The sequence below is a fragment of the Loxodonta africana genome, chromosome 19, assembly GCF_030014295.1.
Source record: "Loxodonta africana isolate mLoxAfr1 chromosome 19, mLoxAfr1.hap2, whole genome shotgun sequence".
NCBI lineage: Eukaryota > Metazoa > Chordata > Mammalia > Proboscidea > Elephantidae > Loxodonta > Loxodonta africana.
Genome location: NC_087360.1, coordinates 11,132,767 through 11,148,960, shown reverse-complemented (window position 1 = coordinate 11,148,960; position 16,194 = coordinate 11,132,767). Strand labels below are relative to the sequence as shown.

General features: G+C 55.5%; 1 protein-coding gene across 1 annotated transcript in view; it reads right to left on the bottom strand.

Moving 5' to 3' along the window:
* Positions 1-15,502, bottom strand: part of DTX1 (deltex E3 ubiquitin ligase 1) — a 39,818-nt gene extending 24,316 nt beyond the window's left edge. The window contains exons 1-2 of the mRNA XM_064272241.1: positions 15,362-15,502; positions 13,902-14,888 (exon numbers count right to left, since the gene is read on the bottom strand). Coding sequence (XP_064128311.1) covers positions 13,902-14,160 — 259 coding nt within the window. The 5' untranslated portion in view covers positions 14,161-14,888; positions 15,362-15,502. The remainder of the gene's footprint in view (positions 1-13,901; positions 14,889-15,361) is intronic.
* Positions 15,503-16,194: the final 692 nt, after the last annotated feature.

Below are 16,194 nucleotides of genomic sequence, written 5' to 3'. Positions count from 1 at the left end.
ATCTCCCTCACTGGTCGGTGAGGTCAGGACTGGATCAGGTCCACATCTACATTTCCAGCACCAGGCACAGAGCCTGGCACAAAGGAGGCAACTGCAACTGAAATGTGAAATGGACAACCTGCTTGGCACATGTCAGGGCTCAGAGGGTGGGTGGGGAAAGAAGAGGGGTTGGTTTGATGCAGACAGAGTGGAGTCAAGCAGATGCAGCCCCACTAGCAGGCCAAACTACACACTGGGTCCCTGGGAGGGGGAATTCCAAAGCAGGAGAGGTGAGGCTTCCAGAGGTCAATCTCGGTCAGCTCTCCTGCAAAGGATTCTGGGAGCTCTTCCCGCCAGGTCAGAGCCAGTCAGCCCAGGCATCCTGCTCTCCAGGGCTCTATTTACCAGGTATTGATTTTCCTGCCTGTTTACTAGTAGTTATTAAAGGCTGTGTCTCTGGAGTCCTTTTGAAATGAAATTGGAACCTGGAGAGCTGGAGTAATTAGGGCAGCTGGTGCCCTCCCTGCTGGGCCCTGCATCCCACAGCACCCGCTGCTGCCCGCCTGCCCATTGTCCATCTCTCAGGCCCATGCTGGCTGGGGACCAGGCCCAGGGGGGCCGACTGGTTCACTGGTGACCCGGCTGGGCTGCGATCTTGAGATCTCCAGACAAGCGGCGGGAGGGTTCCTTCTCCTCCCCAGTGGCCTTGGCCTAGATTTTCGGCCAGAACAATGGGTCTTTAAGATGGGCCTGGAGGTTCTGCAGCCTGGGAGGCCTGGCTGGCCTTTCTCCTCAACCTACTCTGCTAAGTGTCCTTGGGCAGGCCACTCCCCCTCGTGGCCTCTAGGACGCCAGCTGCACTGGCCACGAGGCTTGGAGTCCCCACGGCTGTAGGGACCTGTGTCCAGCACGCATGCTTTTCTGGGTCTGTTTTTGTGTGTCTGCTGTTTTTTTTCATCCCTCCTTCAGTTTCCTAAGGATGTTTAGTTGAAAAATTCCAATCTTGTTCCAGCCGAGCTGAGGGGAAAGGGGCTTTGGCCAAATGTCAGCTGGAAGGTTGGAGGGCCCCCTGAGACCAGGCATGGGGGCGGCAGGGCAGCTGTAAGCAGAGACGCTCCGTGCCTGGCGCAGAGACAGGGAGGGGGAGTAGACACACACAGGGAGACCGAGAGAGGCAGGGACAGAGAGACTGAGGCTGGGGCACCGAGGGAGGTGACAGGGACGTGCAGATAGAGACAAACATGGAGAACACACCCAGAGACTGAGAGAGACACACATTTACTGTCAGAGAGAGGCCAAGACCAAAATGGGAATTACTGAGCAGACACAAGGAGAAAGGCCCTGAGCTGGGGTCAGGGAGACAGAGTGAATCTGAGAGCAGAAAGAAATGAAAGGCTGAAACCTAAAGACTGAGGGGTTGTGGACAGTCAGAGAGAACAAGCAACCAGGACCAAGAGACAGGGAGAAGAATGGAGAGCAGAGACAATGGGGTAGAAAACAGCCACAGTGGTAACTACAGAGCTAACACTTACTGAGCACCTACTACTTGCTAGATGCTGTGCTGGGCACTTTTCCTTGCACCAACTCATTCTAGTCTCACATCATTTCTTCCAGGGGGGTATTAAGATTATTCCCATTTTACATGTGAGGAAACTGAGGCCCAGAGAGATGAAATCTTGAGAGGATGAGAGCAGAGGTCTGGAAGTGATGCTCCATCATGGAAGGTCCAGGCTGGACTGGTTCTAAAGGGCTCAACCCAGCCAGGTGAGAGCCCAGTTAAGGATCCCTCCAGGGATGGGGAATTCACTACCTCAGCTTTGTCCTCAGTTGTTTAGCTGTGAGAGGTTCCTGTCCTAAGCTTGTGGCCCGGATCTGAGCTCCTTGCCTGAAGGTGGGGTGTGTCTGTGTCTCAGCCCTTCAGGAAGCTGACTCCATGGAGGATGGGGAGGGCCCTGAGCCCCCTTGCCTGCCCCTCAGCCTCCAAAGGGCTCTTCCCTGGGCTGAAATGGGGTCCTGAGGCCTGCCCTGCCCCAAGGTCCGGCAGAGAACCCCCTCTCTGGGAGTGGCTGCCTGGGGAGAAGTGAGCTCAGTTCAAGGGCCCCCAGACCATGACAGGAAGGCAAGCCCCATGGGAGGCGGTCACAGGACATCCTGTCAGGTGGGGGGAGTCCTGCTGAAGGTTGTGGCCTCTTAGACCCCAAGGCAGGGGCCTGTGTAGGGTGAGGGGTTGCTGAGTGTGAATAGGGCACCCACTGGGGGCCGGGCCCCAGAGAGGGACCTTAATGAATCCTCCACCAACATCTGCAGTAATAACAGTTGTTCACATTGGGAGAACACACTTGTGTGGCCCAGATCCACACCAACTCATTTAACCCTCACAACAACCTTTGGAGGTGGGAATGCTATTACCCTACTGTAGAGGCGAGGAAAGCAGCCCTGGTGGTGCGACAGCGAAGTGCTCAGCTGCTAACCAAAAGACTGGCAGTTTAAACACACCAGCAGCTCCGAGGAGGGAAGACCTGCTGATCTGCTCCCATAAAGATTACAGTCTAGGGAACCCCATAGGGCAGTTCTACTCTGTCACATGGGGTTGCTCTGAGTTGGAATTGACTCGACGGCACGTAACGACAACAGAGGCAAGGAGATGGAGGAACAGAGCGCTTTAGGAGCACGCTCAAGGTCATCTGCAGGAAGTGACTGAGCTAGAAGTTAAACCCAGGCCACCTGGCTCTACTTGAGTTCTTTTACTGCTCTCATCTACTGTCGTGAGCCTAAGTTCCAGAGGAGGAAACTGAGGCACGGAAGTCACGTAGCCAGCAAGTGACCAGGCTGCTATATCACCTTCTGGGATAACCACCCTCTCCCTTCGCCTCCAACCCCTCACTCTGGCTGATTATCTGAATGGCTGACCAACTCCCTCTAGCAGAAACAGCAACGGCAATAACAGTAATGGCTCCGGTTTATTGAGCGCTTCCACTGTGCCAGCCACTGTGCTAAGGGCTTCCGTGCATCATCTCCCAGGCCTCACGACAGCCCTAGGGGTGTGCTATTATTATTAGCCTCAACTGACAGATGAGGAAGCTGAGGCTCCTTGAGAAGACATGGAAGTCCCCGGCTCGGGGCAGAGGTTTGAACTGCAGCCTGTGGACCCAGAGCGCCTACCCCCTCCCACCCTGCAATCAATAATCCCGCAATGTTCTGTTTCCTTCCAAACCCTCCCCGGGGACTCTTCAAGCTAAGCTGCGGCCCATTAGCGGTTTCTGCACGTTTAGAGTCGGCCCAGGCTCCCCAGGGTGTGCTGGCAGCTGGGCTAGGGCAGTGGGGAGGGGACGGCAAGAGAGGAGGCAGCCCCCAGCCCAGCAAGAGATGGTTGAAGGGCTGCGTGGCCCTCACATAGGCTACCACCTTGGAATTGGCCTTGAAAACTCTCACCCCTTAGGCTACCAGGAGCTGGAGGCTGGCTGTGCACACCAAACAGCTCGCATGGGGGGCTCGGGGCTTCCAGGGCACCCAGAATTCCACACACTTGTGCGTTTAGACTCCCTAACACAGAAGCAATTGCTAAGAGTGGGAAACGGAAGGGTGGGAACAAAGGGCAGACAGTCCTCCACTGACCGGACCCCTCCCAGCTGCTCTTTTCTCATCTGTGAAATGGACGTAATAGCAACAATAGCAAACACTCACAGAGGGTCTACTGTGTGCCAGGCACTCTCCTAACAACTCTATGGAGCAGGCACCATTGTCTTTTGCAAATACTGAGGCACAGAGAGGTGAAGGAGCTTGCTCAAAGCTATGAAGTGGCAAACCCAGGATTTAGCCCAGCCAGGATCTGAACTTCTTCCCACTTCTTCTGCCATCACCCTGGTCCAAGTCATCGTAACTGCTCACTTGGACTATGGCATAACCTCCTTCCTGGTGTCCCAGCCTCCACCTTTTGCTTGCTGTAGCACATTCTTCATGTGGCAGCCAGCGGGATCTTCCACAAACTCCAATCTGACCGTGCCACTCCCCTGCTCAACCCCCATCAATAGCTTCCTAGTGCCCTTAGCAATCAGCCTAAGTGCCTTAGCTCGGCCCTCCAGGCCCATCACAAGCTGTCTGCACACACTGTAGCCACATCAAACTTCTAGTTTTTCTTGGAACACATCATGCATGCTTATGCCTCTGTGTACTTGCACATGCTGTTCCCTCTGCCTGGAATGTCCTTCCGCCCACCTCATCCCATTTGTCTCCTTGTGGAGTTCCTATCCAATCTTTCTGGCTCAGCTCATGCACTCTGTCCCCTTGGAGTCTTCTCTGCCATCCTCAGGGAGAATTACTCCCTTCCTGGTGCTCCCATAGTCCCTGGCACCTGCAGGACCTCCATTAAAGCATATTGTTAGCCCCTCCAGGGCTGGGCTGGTTCCAGCCACCTTAGCGTTCCTCCAGGAGCAGAGGGAGGTAGGCCCTTGGAACCTGCTAGTTGAATGAATGAAGGAATGAATGAATGACCAAATAAATACATTAGTGAACCTAACTGAATGCTGTACATGACTAGGCCGGGGTTGAAACTGGTGGTGGATTTGGTTTTGTTTTGGCCTATAAAGTGTTTACATAAAAAAAAAAAAAAGTGACCAACATTTAAAAATTGGGAGGTGGATTCCCATAAAAGTTCTGATTTCAAAAATCCCCAAATGTCTGAAGCTGTGACCACGAGGATTCCCACCCCTCCCTGGCAGTGGTTAGCAGAAGCTGTCTAGGCTGCCCGTTTATGCCTTTGAGAAGCATTTATTGAGCACCTATTGTGTACCAGGCACCAGAGAACAAGATGGTCAAAACCTGGGCCCTCCCAGCTGGTTCACACTTTTCTATTGGCTACTCAGGCCCTGTAAAGCATCTGAATTTACCACCTCTTTGCAGACAGGGAAACTGAGTCTGAAAGAGAAAGGGATTTGGCTAAGAACACATAGCAAATTAGAGACAGATCTTGAACCCAGGCCCCCTGACTCCCATTTCTATAGTACTAGGTGACTAGAGCTGGGGTTCCCTGCAATAGAGGAACCTGGGGGAGGGCCATGCTGACCCCCAACCTGGAGAAGGCGATGCTGACCCCCCACGTGGGGAAGGGTGATGATGACCCCCCACGTGGGGAAGGGTGATGATGACCCCGCTTGGGCAAAGGCAATGCGGCCCCTCCCCGCCGGATGAGAGCTCCGTAATGGTGCAGTTTCAGGCAAACTCTAGCTTCTCCTGGTGTGCTTTGCTCAAAGTCGGAGGGAGAGGGGACAAAGGCCCAGCCTGTCACCGGGAGACGAGGTGGCTACGCTGCGCTGTGCTGCGGCTGCTGGCAGGGCTGTCCTGGCTGCCAGCACTGCCTCCTTTGATTGCCTCATCCTTTGTTCTGCATTTCAGCGCACTCAGATCCAGGGCCTGCTGCCAGACTCCCTCCCGCACCCCCATCATCACCTGCCACTACTGCCAGGGCAGGTGGAGGAGGCGGCCTGGAGCGACTCCAGGGGCCCATTGGAGGTGCCCAGAGAGGAAGAAGCACTTCTCCAGGGTGGCAGAGCAAGACGTAGCCACATAGAACCTGGCAGGGGCTCAGTCCCAGCCTGGCAGCTTCTGGAGCCCCTGGGTCAGGCATAGCACCAGGTCCTGGGAAGCCACCCAGTGCCTGGCTTCAGGCATTACCCTATCTTCCCCACCTAAAGAGAAGCTTCTTGAGGGCAGGGGTTTGGGCCTATTGTGTTCACTTAGGACAGAACCCAGCACATAGTTCATTACATTTCTGTTGAGTAAACGAATGCATTAATATTGCCCACAGCCCCATGAGATGGGCCCTGTTGTTGGGCCCATATTACAGGCGAGAAAACTGAGACTCAGGGAGGTAGTGTGGTTTACCTGAAGTCACAACTCCACTTTTTCCCCAGGATTCCCATTGAGGTGCTGGGAAGGGAACAGGGACCCTGGTCCTCACCAGCAGGCTCCCCAAGGCAGCCAGTTCCAGGCTTCAGGGTCCATATCCTCAGCTGATGTCTCCAGGGGCAGTTAGAGGCTAGCAGGGGCGGGGGCGGGGTATCTGTGCCAACTGGGAGACTGAGCGGACTCTCAGAGGGCGACTGTCCTGGGGCCACCACTGGGCTGATGCCAGAACTGGGTGGAAGTTGGGAAGACCCAGGGAGATGGAGATGCAGGGAGGGGGAGGCATGGGAGGCCCCTGGGGACCCTTCGTACCTCAAGAACCGCACACTAGGGAGGGAGTAGGGGACCCCACTACCCCCGCCTGAATGGGTACCTTCACCAAGACCAGTCCTGCCCTATCGCTTCCCCTCTCACCTCCCCATCCCGGTCCCTCCTCATCACTCTCCCATCACCCCTCTATCACCTCCCATTATCACCCCTACACTTCCCCCTTCACTCCGTTTTCTCCCCCTTCACACATCCTCCATTACACCTCCATTGCCTCCTGTCCCTTCCTGCACTGATCCCCATCACCTCCGTCCCTTCTCCCATCCTGGCCCCCATCACCTCTTGTCCCCCCATCCAGGCCCTCATTGAGTCTCCGTCCCCTCCCCCGCCTCGGCTCTCCTCCCCCTCTATCACCTCCCCCATCACAGCTCCCATCACCTTCCCCATCTCTAGGTCAGACTCCACAGCTCCCTCGGAAAGGCAGGAGGCTGGGGTGTTGGGAGAGAGCAGGACGGAATGGGAGGTGAGAAGGAGGGGAAGCAGCGATGTGGTGCTGTCCAAGGTGCTGGGGCAGCCCTTGGCCTGGCATCAGGAGAGCCTGGCAGGTGCCCTGCCCACCCAGCAGCACACCTGGATCTGAATCTCTGCCCTCCTCTTCCTAGTTTCGGCAGGTGGCTCCACACCCCTCCCTTGAGTTTCACCTTTATTATGTATACAATGGGTTGTGGCCTGCTGCCTGGTAGAAGGAGGTCCAGACAGAGTGAGGAGGGCCTGGGTCAGCTCCTGCCTGCCTGCCCACCCCAGCTCTGGCCTCCCAGGCCTGTGAGTGATGAGACTGATCCTGCAGTGTGGTTCTGGGTTCCCGGGGTCCAGCTGCTAAAGGGCAGCAGCTGGCTCCTGCCAGACCCTGATAGGCCCAAGAGGCCTCCTTTAATCCCTCCTCGCCTCTCCTCTCTCCAGATGCACATCTCCCGGGGCCTGTGACAGTCCCCACTGCCACCAGGCCCAAAGTCTCCTCAGCCTTTGTCCTCCAAGCTCCTCCAGCCTCCAAGCCTTGGATCATGCTGTCACCTTCACCTGGAAATGCTCTCCCATCGTCTGCTTATCCAAACTCTTGGAGGACCCCTTTTTCAGGAAGCTATCCCTCTCAGGGCCCCCAACCACACACCACCTTCATCACCTGGCCAAGGGTAAGCTGTACCTCTCCTAAGAGGTATTTAAATCTTTTTCCTACTTGAACATGAGTGCTCACTATGTGCTGAGTAACACTCTCTATGCTTTTACCTACATGATCTCATTAAATCCTCATGACAACCCTCTCAGACAGGGACTCTTCTTAACCCCATTTCACAGATGAGAAAACTGAGGCTCAGCGAGGTTACAGGGTTTGCCCATGGCCACACAGCCAGCAAGGAACCAGAGCTATGTCTGTTGGCCTCATGAGTCAGAGGGTTCACTTCTCATAATATGTATTTGCCTTTGTCCCCATGAGACAGGGGGGGCCTTGCTGTTCTTCTCTCTGAGTCCCTAGGGCCCCTGGTACTGAGCAGGCACCAATGACTTTCAAATAGATGTGATGATGGATTTACGATATCAAAAGAGGCTCCTGGAGCCAGACAAGCAACCAGAGGCCAAAAGAGTCTGCAGAGGTGGAAACAGGCAGCGTGACAGGTGGTACTGGGGAGACCCCATGTGTGGATTAGCTGGACTTGTTACCACCCCAGGATGAACCCCTCCCCCCCCCATATGTCAGGCCCAGCCCCAGCACCAGGTGCCTCCCAGACTGGCTGCGAAGGGGTCCCCTGGGCATTTCCTGTAACCACGGAGCTGGGGCCTGGAGGCCTCCCAGGGTGGCACTGGCTGTCCCTACCTTGGTACAGACCCTGACAACAGGTCCCAGCAGAGCTTGAAAGTGAGGGGGTGGAGGAGACTCTCAGCCAGGGCATCGAATGCCACCTTGCTCTCCATCCCCGAGGCCTGCCTAGGCTCTAGGAGCCTGGGTTCTTATCCCAGCTCAAGACGGATTGGCTGTGTGACCTTGGCCAAATCACTTGCCCTTTCTGGGCCTCAGTCTCTTCATCTGCACAATGACCTGTCCTAGGGGTCTAAATTCTGGCTATACTTTCCCTGAGGATTCCCAAGGCTGTTCCTCTTCTCTGGGTGCTCCCACCAATCTCTAACAGCCTACGAGTGGACACCCCCTAAGGGCAGGGACCAGAGCTGATAGGAGCCCAAGCTCCAGGGATGGGATGCAGGCTTGGAAGATGCTGAAACCAGCCACCACGTGTCACTCTAACCCAACGGCTTAGGAGCACCAGACACAGCTGGCTCTGACCCTGAGGCACAGCATTTGTGCATGGTCCCCGGCCTGGCCTCCCCCGGCCTCAGCTGTTCATCTGCAGAACGGGCAGAAGGCTGCCACAAGTCCTTCCAGCAGCAGAGGGAGAGGAGAATGGGAAAGACCAGGCAGAAAGGTACTTCTCCCCTTCCCCCAGTCCTGTGAGACCAGGCCAGAATCTGGGAATGCCGGGAAGTGGCTGAGTCACACATCTGTCCAACTGTGTGGATGGATGGAAATCCGGGGTCTGAGTGATGCCCTTGGAGGTGCAGGCTACCGCTCCAAAAGCAGGGAGTGGGGATAACTCCTAGAGAGGCTGCGGTCTTCCATAGGGGCAGAAAGCAGTTCCCAAACCCTTCCCTCCATGCCGGTGGGAGCTAGCCTCCTCAGCGAAAGGCCCTGATGGCTCCTGGGCCCAGCTCAGCCACCTGCTGCTGTGCCCGCCTGGTCAAGTCCCTTAGCTTTGGCTCTCCCATTTGTGCAACTGGGAATTATCTGTGGTAGGGATGGCTCAAGACAAAGGAAGATGAGAAAAGCTTTAGGGAGACAAAGCACGTGGCCCAGCAAGAGTATCACCAATATCGCAGGACAAACGCATGGCTCAGAGAGCCTGAAGCTAGCAAGCTACGTTATCCTCCACCTACCTCTGGCTGTCCTCTCCAGCTCTCTGCCTGGGATAATACCATTAGTGAACCTTGGCCACCATCACACGGCCCAGGGGCACAGGGTTTTGCTGTCCACGTAGGAGGGTCCAGTTTCCATTCCAGGCCCTAGGCTTCTAACCTGAGGCCTTCAAAGGGAAACTCACCCCCTGCAGGGGGCAGTGAAAACAGCCCAGTAGGAGAGAGGTCAGGGGGCAACGGCTGTGTAAATAGTCACCCCCATGGGGCAGGGCTGGGGCCTCTCCCCTGTGGGCAGAGCCTGACACCTGGGCTTTCTTCCTGTGACTGCATGAAAGGCATATAGACAAAGCATGTATACAGCTGGTATACACACGTGTGCATCTCAGCACATGCCACAAGGAGAGTGCCTCAGCACGTGTGTGCATGTGTCCTGGCACACACCATGAGGCATGTATTTCAGCGTATACATGCTGAGTGTGCCTTGGCAGATTAAGAACGTTTTAGGATAGGGGCTGGTGAATTACAACCCATGGGCCAAATCCATTCACTGGTTGTTTTTGTACAGCCCATGAGCTAAGAATGGCTGTTACATTTTTAAATGCTTGGGGAAAAAAATATTTCATGACACATGAAAATCACATGAAATTCAAATTTTGATGTCCAAAGCTCATTGACTGGAACACAGCTACACTCATTTGTTTATGTATCGTCTTCAGTTGCCTTCATGCTACAACAGCAGAGTTGAGCAGCTTCAACAGAGACAGTATGGCCCGCAAAGCCTAAAATATTTACCATCTGGCCTTATGAGAAAAACCCGGCGGGCTCTTGTATCAGGGCACTGACAAAGTTGGTGGGACATACTCCTACCTCCCACAAATATTAAAGTTCAGCTCAATTAACTTATCAAGAATTTTACAATTAGAAAATCTAGACAGATGCTGTGTTAATTTCAGCACATACCTGCAAGTTTTGTGTTTTACAACTTTATGTTGTTTTTAAGTCTGTTAGGACCTCTAAAGGGCCACATTCCACTCCACTCATTCCTCTTATAATCTGCAGGGTTTACTACATGGTGGGCACATAGGGACTGATTAGTCAATGCTTGGGGATAAAAAAACAGGCTAAGTTCTCTCCATCAACCCAACACCCCTGCTAGTGAGACGCTCCTCTTGCCCATTTCATAGACGTGAAAACTGAGACCTGGAGAGGTCAGGACACCTACCCACGGTCACACAGCTGGTCAGTGGCAGAGGAGGGTCTGGAACTCAGGTCTCCTGCTTCCTGGTCCAGGCCCTGGACCATTAACAAGATGTCCTTTCTTAACACATTTTTTTTTTTCTGCTCCGAGTTGTAATGGGGGGGGGGGCGGTGGCAAACTATAACATGTGTGGTGGGGAGGCATCTTGCGCCTCCCTCCAGTGGATTTCTGGGCATCCTAGGTCCCCTGCCAGCCCTAATAGGTTTCCTTTGCTGGGGGGTCTTGGCAGGCGCCCAGGAGCCCAGTGAGGGATGAGTGTTTTTCCCTTTTCCGGCAAACAGGGGACAGGTGTGGAGTGAACTGCTCTGGGGAGGGGGTGGGGGGAAAGGATCAAAGCTGAGCTGGGGGATGCAGAGAGGCTGAACCATAAAAGGGTGCCACTGGGAGCAAGGGGCCTGCCGAAGGGGGAAAGAAGAGAGTTTGGGAGTCTGGGGAGCCAGGAATGGAGGTAGGGGTGCTGGGAATAGAAAAGGGGCCCTGAAGCGGGGGAGGTGGGTGATCAAAGGCAAAGTCGCCAACTTGGCCGCCTCAGGAGGGGCTGTCCCTGCTTCCAAAAGTTTAACAGTTACCATCGTGTTGATTATGACTCATGGTGACTCCATATGTGTCAGAGTAAAACTGAGCTCCATAGGGTTTTCAATGGTTGATTTTTCGGAAGTAGATTGCCAGGCCTTTCTTCCAAGGTACCTCTGGGTGGACTCAAACCTCCAACCTTTCGGTTAGCAGCTGAGTTGTATTAACTGTTTGCATCACCCAGGGACTCAGTTCCCCCTCAAACCAGACTCTGGAACATCCCTACACTTCAGCATTAGCCGTGAACCTGCAAAATGCCCAACCACCGAGGCAAGAAGAAAGTCCACTTCCTTCTGCTACCTGGGATTCCCTCGGTAGTACAAACTGTATTTTGCACTCGGCTACTAGCAAAAATGCTAGAGGTTTGAGTCCACCCAGAGATGCTTCAGAAGAAAGGCCTGGCAACCTACTTCTGAACAATCAGCATTGAAAACCCTACAGAGTTCTACTCTGATACACACAGGGTCACCACGAGTCAGAGGAGACTCGAAGGCAACTGATTTCGGTCTGCTGTCAGACTTCTGCCCCCCACCGGAGATGGGAGGACGGAGCAGGGCATGCCCGGAACTCTCATTTCTCCATTAGGGCCTCAGTAGCTGCTCTGGGAGAATGGATGGGCTCGAGGACTCAGCAATGACTTCCCCTGTTCTCAGAAGGAGATTCAAAGTCTTTTCCGCGGCTGTCTAAGCTGTGTGTCTGGTTCCTACTCTAACCTTGTCTTGCACCATCTTCCCCTTGTTTTCTGCACTGCAACCACAAGGGCCTTGAATACACTCTGAGCCTTCCCACCTCAGGGTCTTTGCACAGGCTGTTCCCCCTGCATGGAGCACTGCCCCCTCACTCATTCTTCTGATCTCTGCTCAAACATCACTTCCTCAGATTAGCCTTCCTTGACCACCCCAACCCACGTCTGTTTCATGCCATCGGAGCTGCTGTGAGTCTTCTTTGGGGGTACTTTTAAAGCTGATTACCTGTATGATTATCTGCCTGTCTCCCTGATATACCAGGACCTCCTTGGGGCCTCTGTCCGCCTTGCTACCTGCTGTGCCCCAGTGCTTAGCACCTGACACTCAGCAGAAGCTCAATAAATGAATAAAGGAATGCATGAAAGATGGGCACCACCAGGCTCTGAAGTCAGTCTCTGGAGCTATGGAGACAAGGATGGACTGACATGCAACATCAATAAACTATTGGTTGTTAATTTATCTGTTTCCAGACTCGGTGACCACCTGTAGGTACCAAGCCGCACTCTAGAGCGGTGCTGTCCAAAAGATTTTGCTGCAGCAACGGAAATATTCTGTATCTGTGCTGTCCAATATGGTAGCCACGACACACATGTGGCTACTGAGCACTTGGAATGTGTCCAGTGGGACTGAAGGACTGAATTTTTAGTTTCATTTCATTTCAATTAACCTAGATTTCAGTAGCTACATGTGATTAGTTGCTACCGTAGTGGATGGCGCAGCTCTAGAGAGAAGAGAAGCCACAACTACCCTACAGTCCCCAAGGCTGTGACTGCAGTTCTTGGTCTTTGGGGTCACACATGCCAAGGCTTCTCTGGCAGCTTCATGAGGCAGGACCTCAGGATTTCACCATTCTTTACTGCCAGCAAGCTTGTCACAGAGACTGGGCACCAACTACTCAGAAAGATCTCCACGGTGATGGCAAAGCTTGAATCAAACTTCAGGGTGAAAATAATGAAAATGGGACCTCATCTTGTTGTATCACCCAGCCTGTCACCACCAACGCTACCAACATCACCATCAGAGTGTCCCTGATACATTCACCAACACCTCCAAGCAATGACCACCATCGGCACTACCACCCACTCTACGTAGCCACCAAAACTGCCACCAACACCGTTCTCTCCATCATCACACCACCCCCATACAGTCATCAACACCACCACAACCCACCAATGCCGCAATCACTGGTATAACCCCAACCCTGTCCCCACCACTGTCCCCTCCCTCACACCAGCCGACACCACCGCCACCACCACCATCAATACCACCACTGACATCACTACTGATGCAGCCACCATCATTCTCTCTGTCACCATCACCGCCCACTACCACTGACGTCATCACTGACGTCATCACGACTATCTCCACCGTCGTTACCATCCCACCACCTCCAGCAAACCACTAGTACCCCCCACCTCGACATCAGTACCACCACCATCACAACCACCCAAACACCACCAACACTTGGAGCCAGTACAGGACAACAACTAAAAGCTTTGGCTCTGGAATTTAACTGCCTGGGTTTAAACCCCAGCTCTGAGTTTAAATCATTCAACTTCTGTGAGACTCAGTTTCTTCATCTGTAAAATGGGGCTAATAATGATAATACAATAATAAGATCTAAAGCAAAACCTGTTGCCGTCGAGTCAATTCTAACTCAAAGCAATCCTACAGGACAGAGTAGAACTGCCCTTAGGGCTCCAAGGAGCAGATGGTGGATTCGAACTGCCGACCTTTTGGTTAGCAGCCAAGCTCTTAACCACTGAGGCACCAATAAGACCTACTGCCTGCAACTGTTGAAAAAACAAATGAGAAGATGCCTGCACAGTGCTTAAACTACAGTAATTTAGCGCTGTCTTCTAGGTTCTGTGCTTAGTGAGCACAAGTTTACTTAATCTTCACACAGCTGTGAGAGATAGAGATCGAATCCACCCATTTTGCAGATGAGAAAACTGAGGCTCAGAGAAGTAACACAACTGGCCCCAGGCCCTACAACTAATATAAGAATGCTGGATTGGAATCTGAGTCTTCAACTGGACCAGGCTAGACTGTCCCCCTTTTTGGGGAGTAGTTGGGTCAGCAGATTGGTCCTTCTGCAGTTTCAGGCTCCACCTCAGGGATGCTGGGGGGATTTCAGCAGCCCACCATGAAAGGTGATGGGTGGTGGTGTTTGTGTCTGGCCCCGCCCAGTGGGTGGGTGGGTAGAGCCTGCTCACCTGTGTCCTGGCGGAACTGGTGCATGGATTGCAGGTCGATGATGTAGGGCACCAGCTGAGCATCCACCTGCCCCAGGACCACGGAGCCACGGGCGTCTTCCTTGAGCACATTCTCAATGTGGTGGCACACGGTGGCCGTGTAGGGCCGCCAGCGGCTGTGCTCGTTCAGCCACTCCCATACCACCACCCGAGCCACATTCTGCGGCGGGAAGCCCAGCCCGTTCACAGGCACCATCACACCCTGGCCTGGCCGAGACATGGCCGCTGTGGCCTCAGGGGCCAGGTCCCCACTGTTGCTTGGCCCAGCTCCTCCTGGGACCTGAGGGCAGACAGGGAACGTCCTCTCTTCCCAGGGGCGCAGCAAGGGCTGTCCCGCCTCCTTGCTAACTCTGGGTCCTCTCTGGGGCCTAGAAGCCTCAGGGAAGGAGAGTGGGGTGGTACTCCAGGCTCCAAGGACCCCCTTCCACACAGAGCTGTCTCAGTTCAAGGGTGCTGCTCTGGAAAGCCAATGTCTTCCTTACGGTGGGGGGACGCTGCTCTAAATTCCTTGGTCCCCTCACTCAGGTAAGGGAGTGAGGCCACCCCCACTCTAGATCAGGCCTCTTCTCTGCTGCTCTCTGATCATTCTTCCAGCCGCGCAGGGCCTGTCACACAGGAGGCCCCAGCCCCAGTCTGCTGCTCGCTGCTGTGGCGCCCAGCCAGCCCTCTGCGCTCCCAACTGCGTCCCAGACCCTGCGCCTGGCTCCAGCGGGCTGCTCGCTGTGCCTGGGTCCGCCCCCCGACGGCTCCTGCAAAAGGGGGTTGTCCCTGCACCCGTCCCCCTTCCACGGCGTCCTGGAAGGCCTGGGTGGCCGCAGAACGCACTGGGGTGGGGAGACGGAGTGCACCTCCGGCCCGCGTGAGCCTGGGCTGCAGCTCCGGAGTTGGGCTAGGGGCCGAGAGGGGCGGGGGCCCGTGGGCACGCCCCACCCCACTCGTGCTCGAGACCTGCCGAGACAAGAAGGGGAGAGGGCCCTTTAAGAAGAGAGCGCAGCACCCCCTCCCCCCTTCCCCGGAGAGCGCACGGCTGAGAACAATGGGGAACCGATGGGGGGGCAGCCGGGGGGCTTCAGGGGGTCGTCCTGCCCGCGTTCCTTTGGGGGAGGCCTGAAGGGAGAGATAGGCCGGGGGCGCTGTTTTCCGAGATGCCCGCCCGCGGCGCCCCCTCCTCAGCTCCGTGCGCTCCCCTCCCCCGGGCCCGCGCCCAGCCCGGGGGTGCAGGGCGCGGGGATGCGCGGCGCTGCAGGCGCGGCCCAGGGCCCCTCGGGGGTCGCGACACTGAGGGGGCGACGCCGGGAGGTGCGGCGCCTGCTGCCTCCCGCTTTGAGGGTGACAGCTCCCTTCCCCAGCCCAGCCCTCCCCAAACCGCGCGGGCCCTGCAGAAGCCGGGGGTGGGGTCCCCGCGCGCCCCACGCTCTCACCGCCTCTTCTCCGCTCTGCCTCCCTCTCGGCTCGCGCTTCAGCCCTGCAGCCTCCCGGGCTCCCCCCGAGCGGGAGGGAGCCACAGTCCCGCCTCTGCGCCCTGGTCCTAGCAGGCCCCGCGATCGCAGTCGCCGCGCGCCGACAGACTGCCCAGCCGACCGACGGACGCAAGAGCAGGCGGCCGGACGCCGGGATCCCGCGGGTGGGAGGTGGCAGCGGCCGCGCTCGGGGGAGGGGCGGGGGCGGGGGAGGAGGAGGAGGAAGGGGAGGAGACAGATCACGCCCAGAGCACCGCCAGCACTGACTTTCTAGTCTAGGGGCGCCCCAAATCCTGGGCTAGGCCCACCGGGGCCCCAAGCCGGGCGCTAGGCAGGAGGTGGGGTGTCTATGGGTCATCTGCTAGAATCTTAGTCATCTGTGCATTCCTGTCACTTAGTCCAGAGCTGGGCACACAATAGGTGCTCAATTAACGCTTGAATAAATGAATAAGGGTTAGAGACTGGCTAAAGAAAGACCTTAAGGCCTCCTGGCATCGCCTCCTCTTTACTCCCAGTATTCTGGGAGGTGGAATGGATTGGCAATGCCCATTTCAGAGCCAAATGAGAGTAGGCAATCTAAAGTGTACAGATGGGGAGACTGAAGCCCAGAGAGCGTAAGAGACAGGCCCAGGGTCACACAGCAGCTTAGAGCAGTGCCCAGAGGTGAACTCAAATCTAATTCTCTGCCAGTGCTGAGTTAGCGAGCCTGGAGCCCACTTCCCCAAAGCACCTACCTGCCCAGGTGAGTGGGATGGGGACAGCATCATGCCTCCCAGCCAAGGGGACCCAGACCA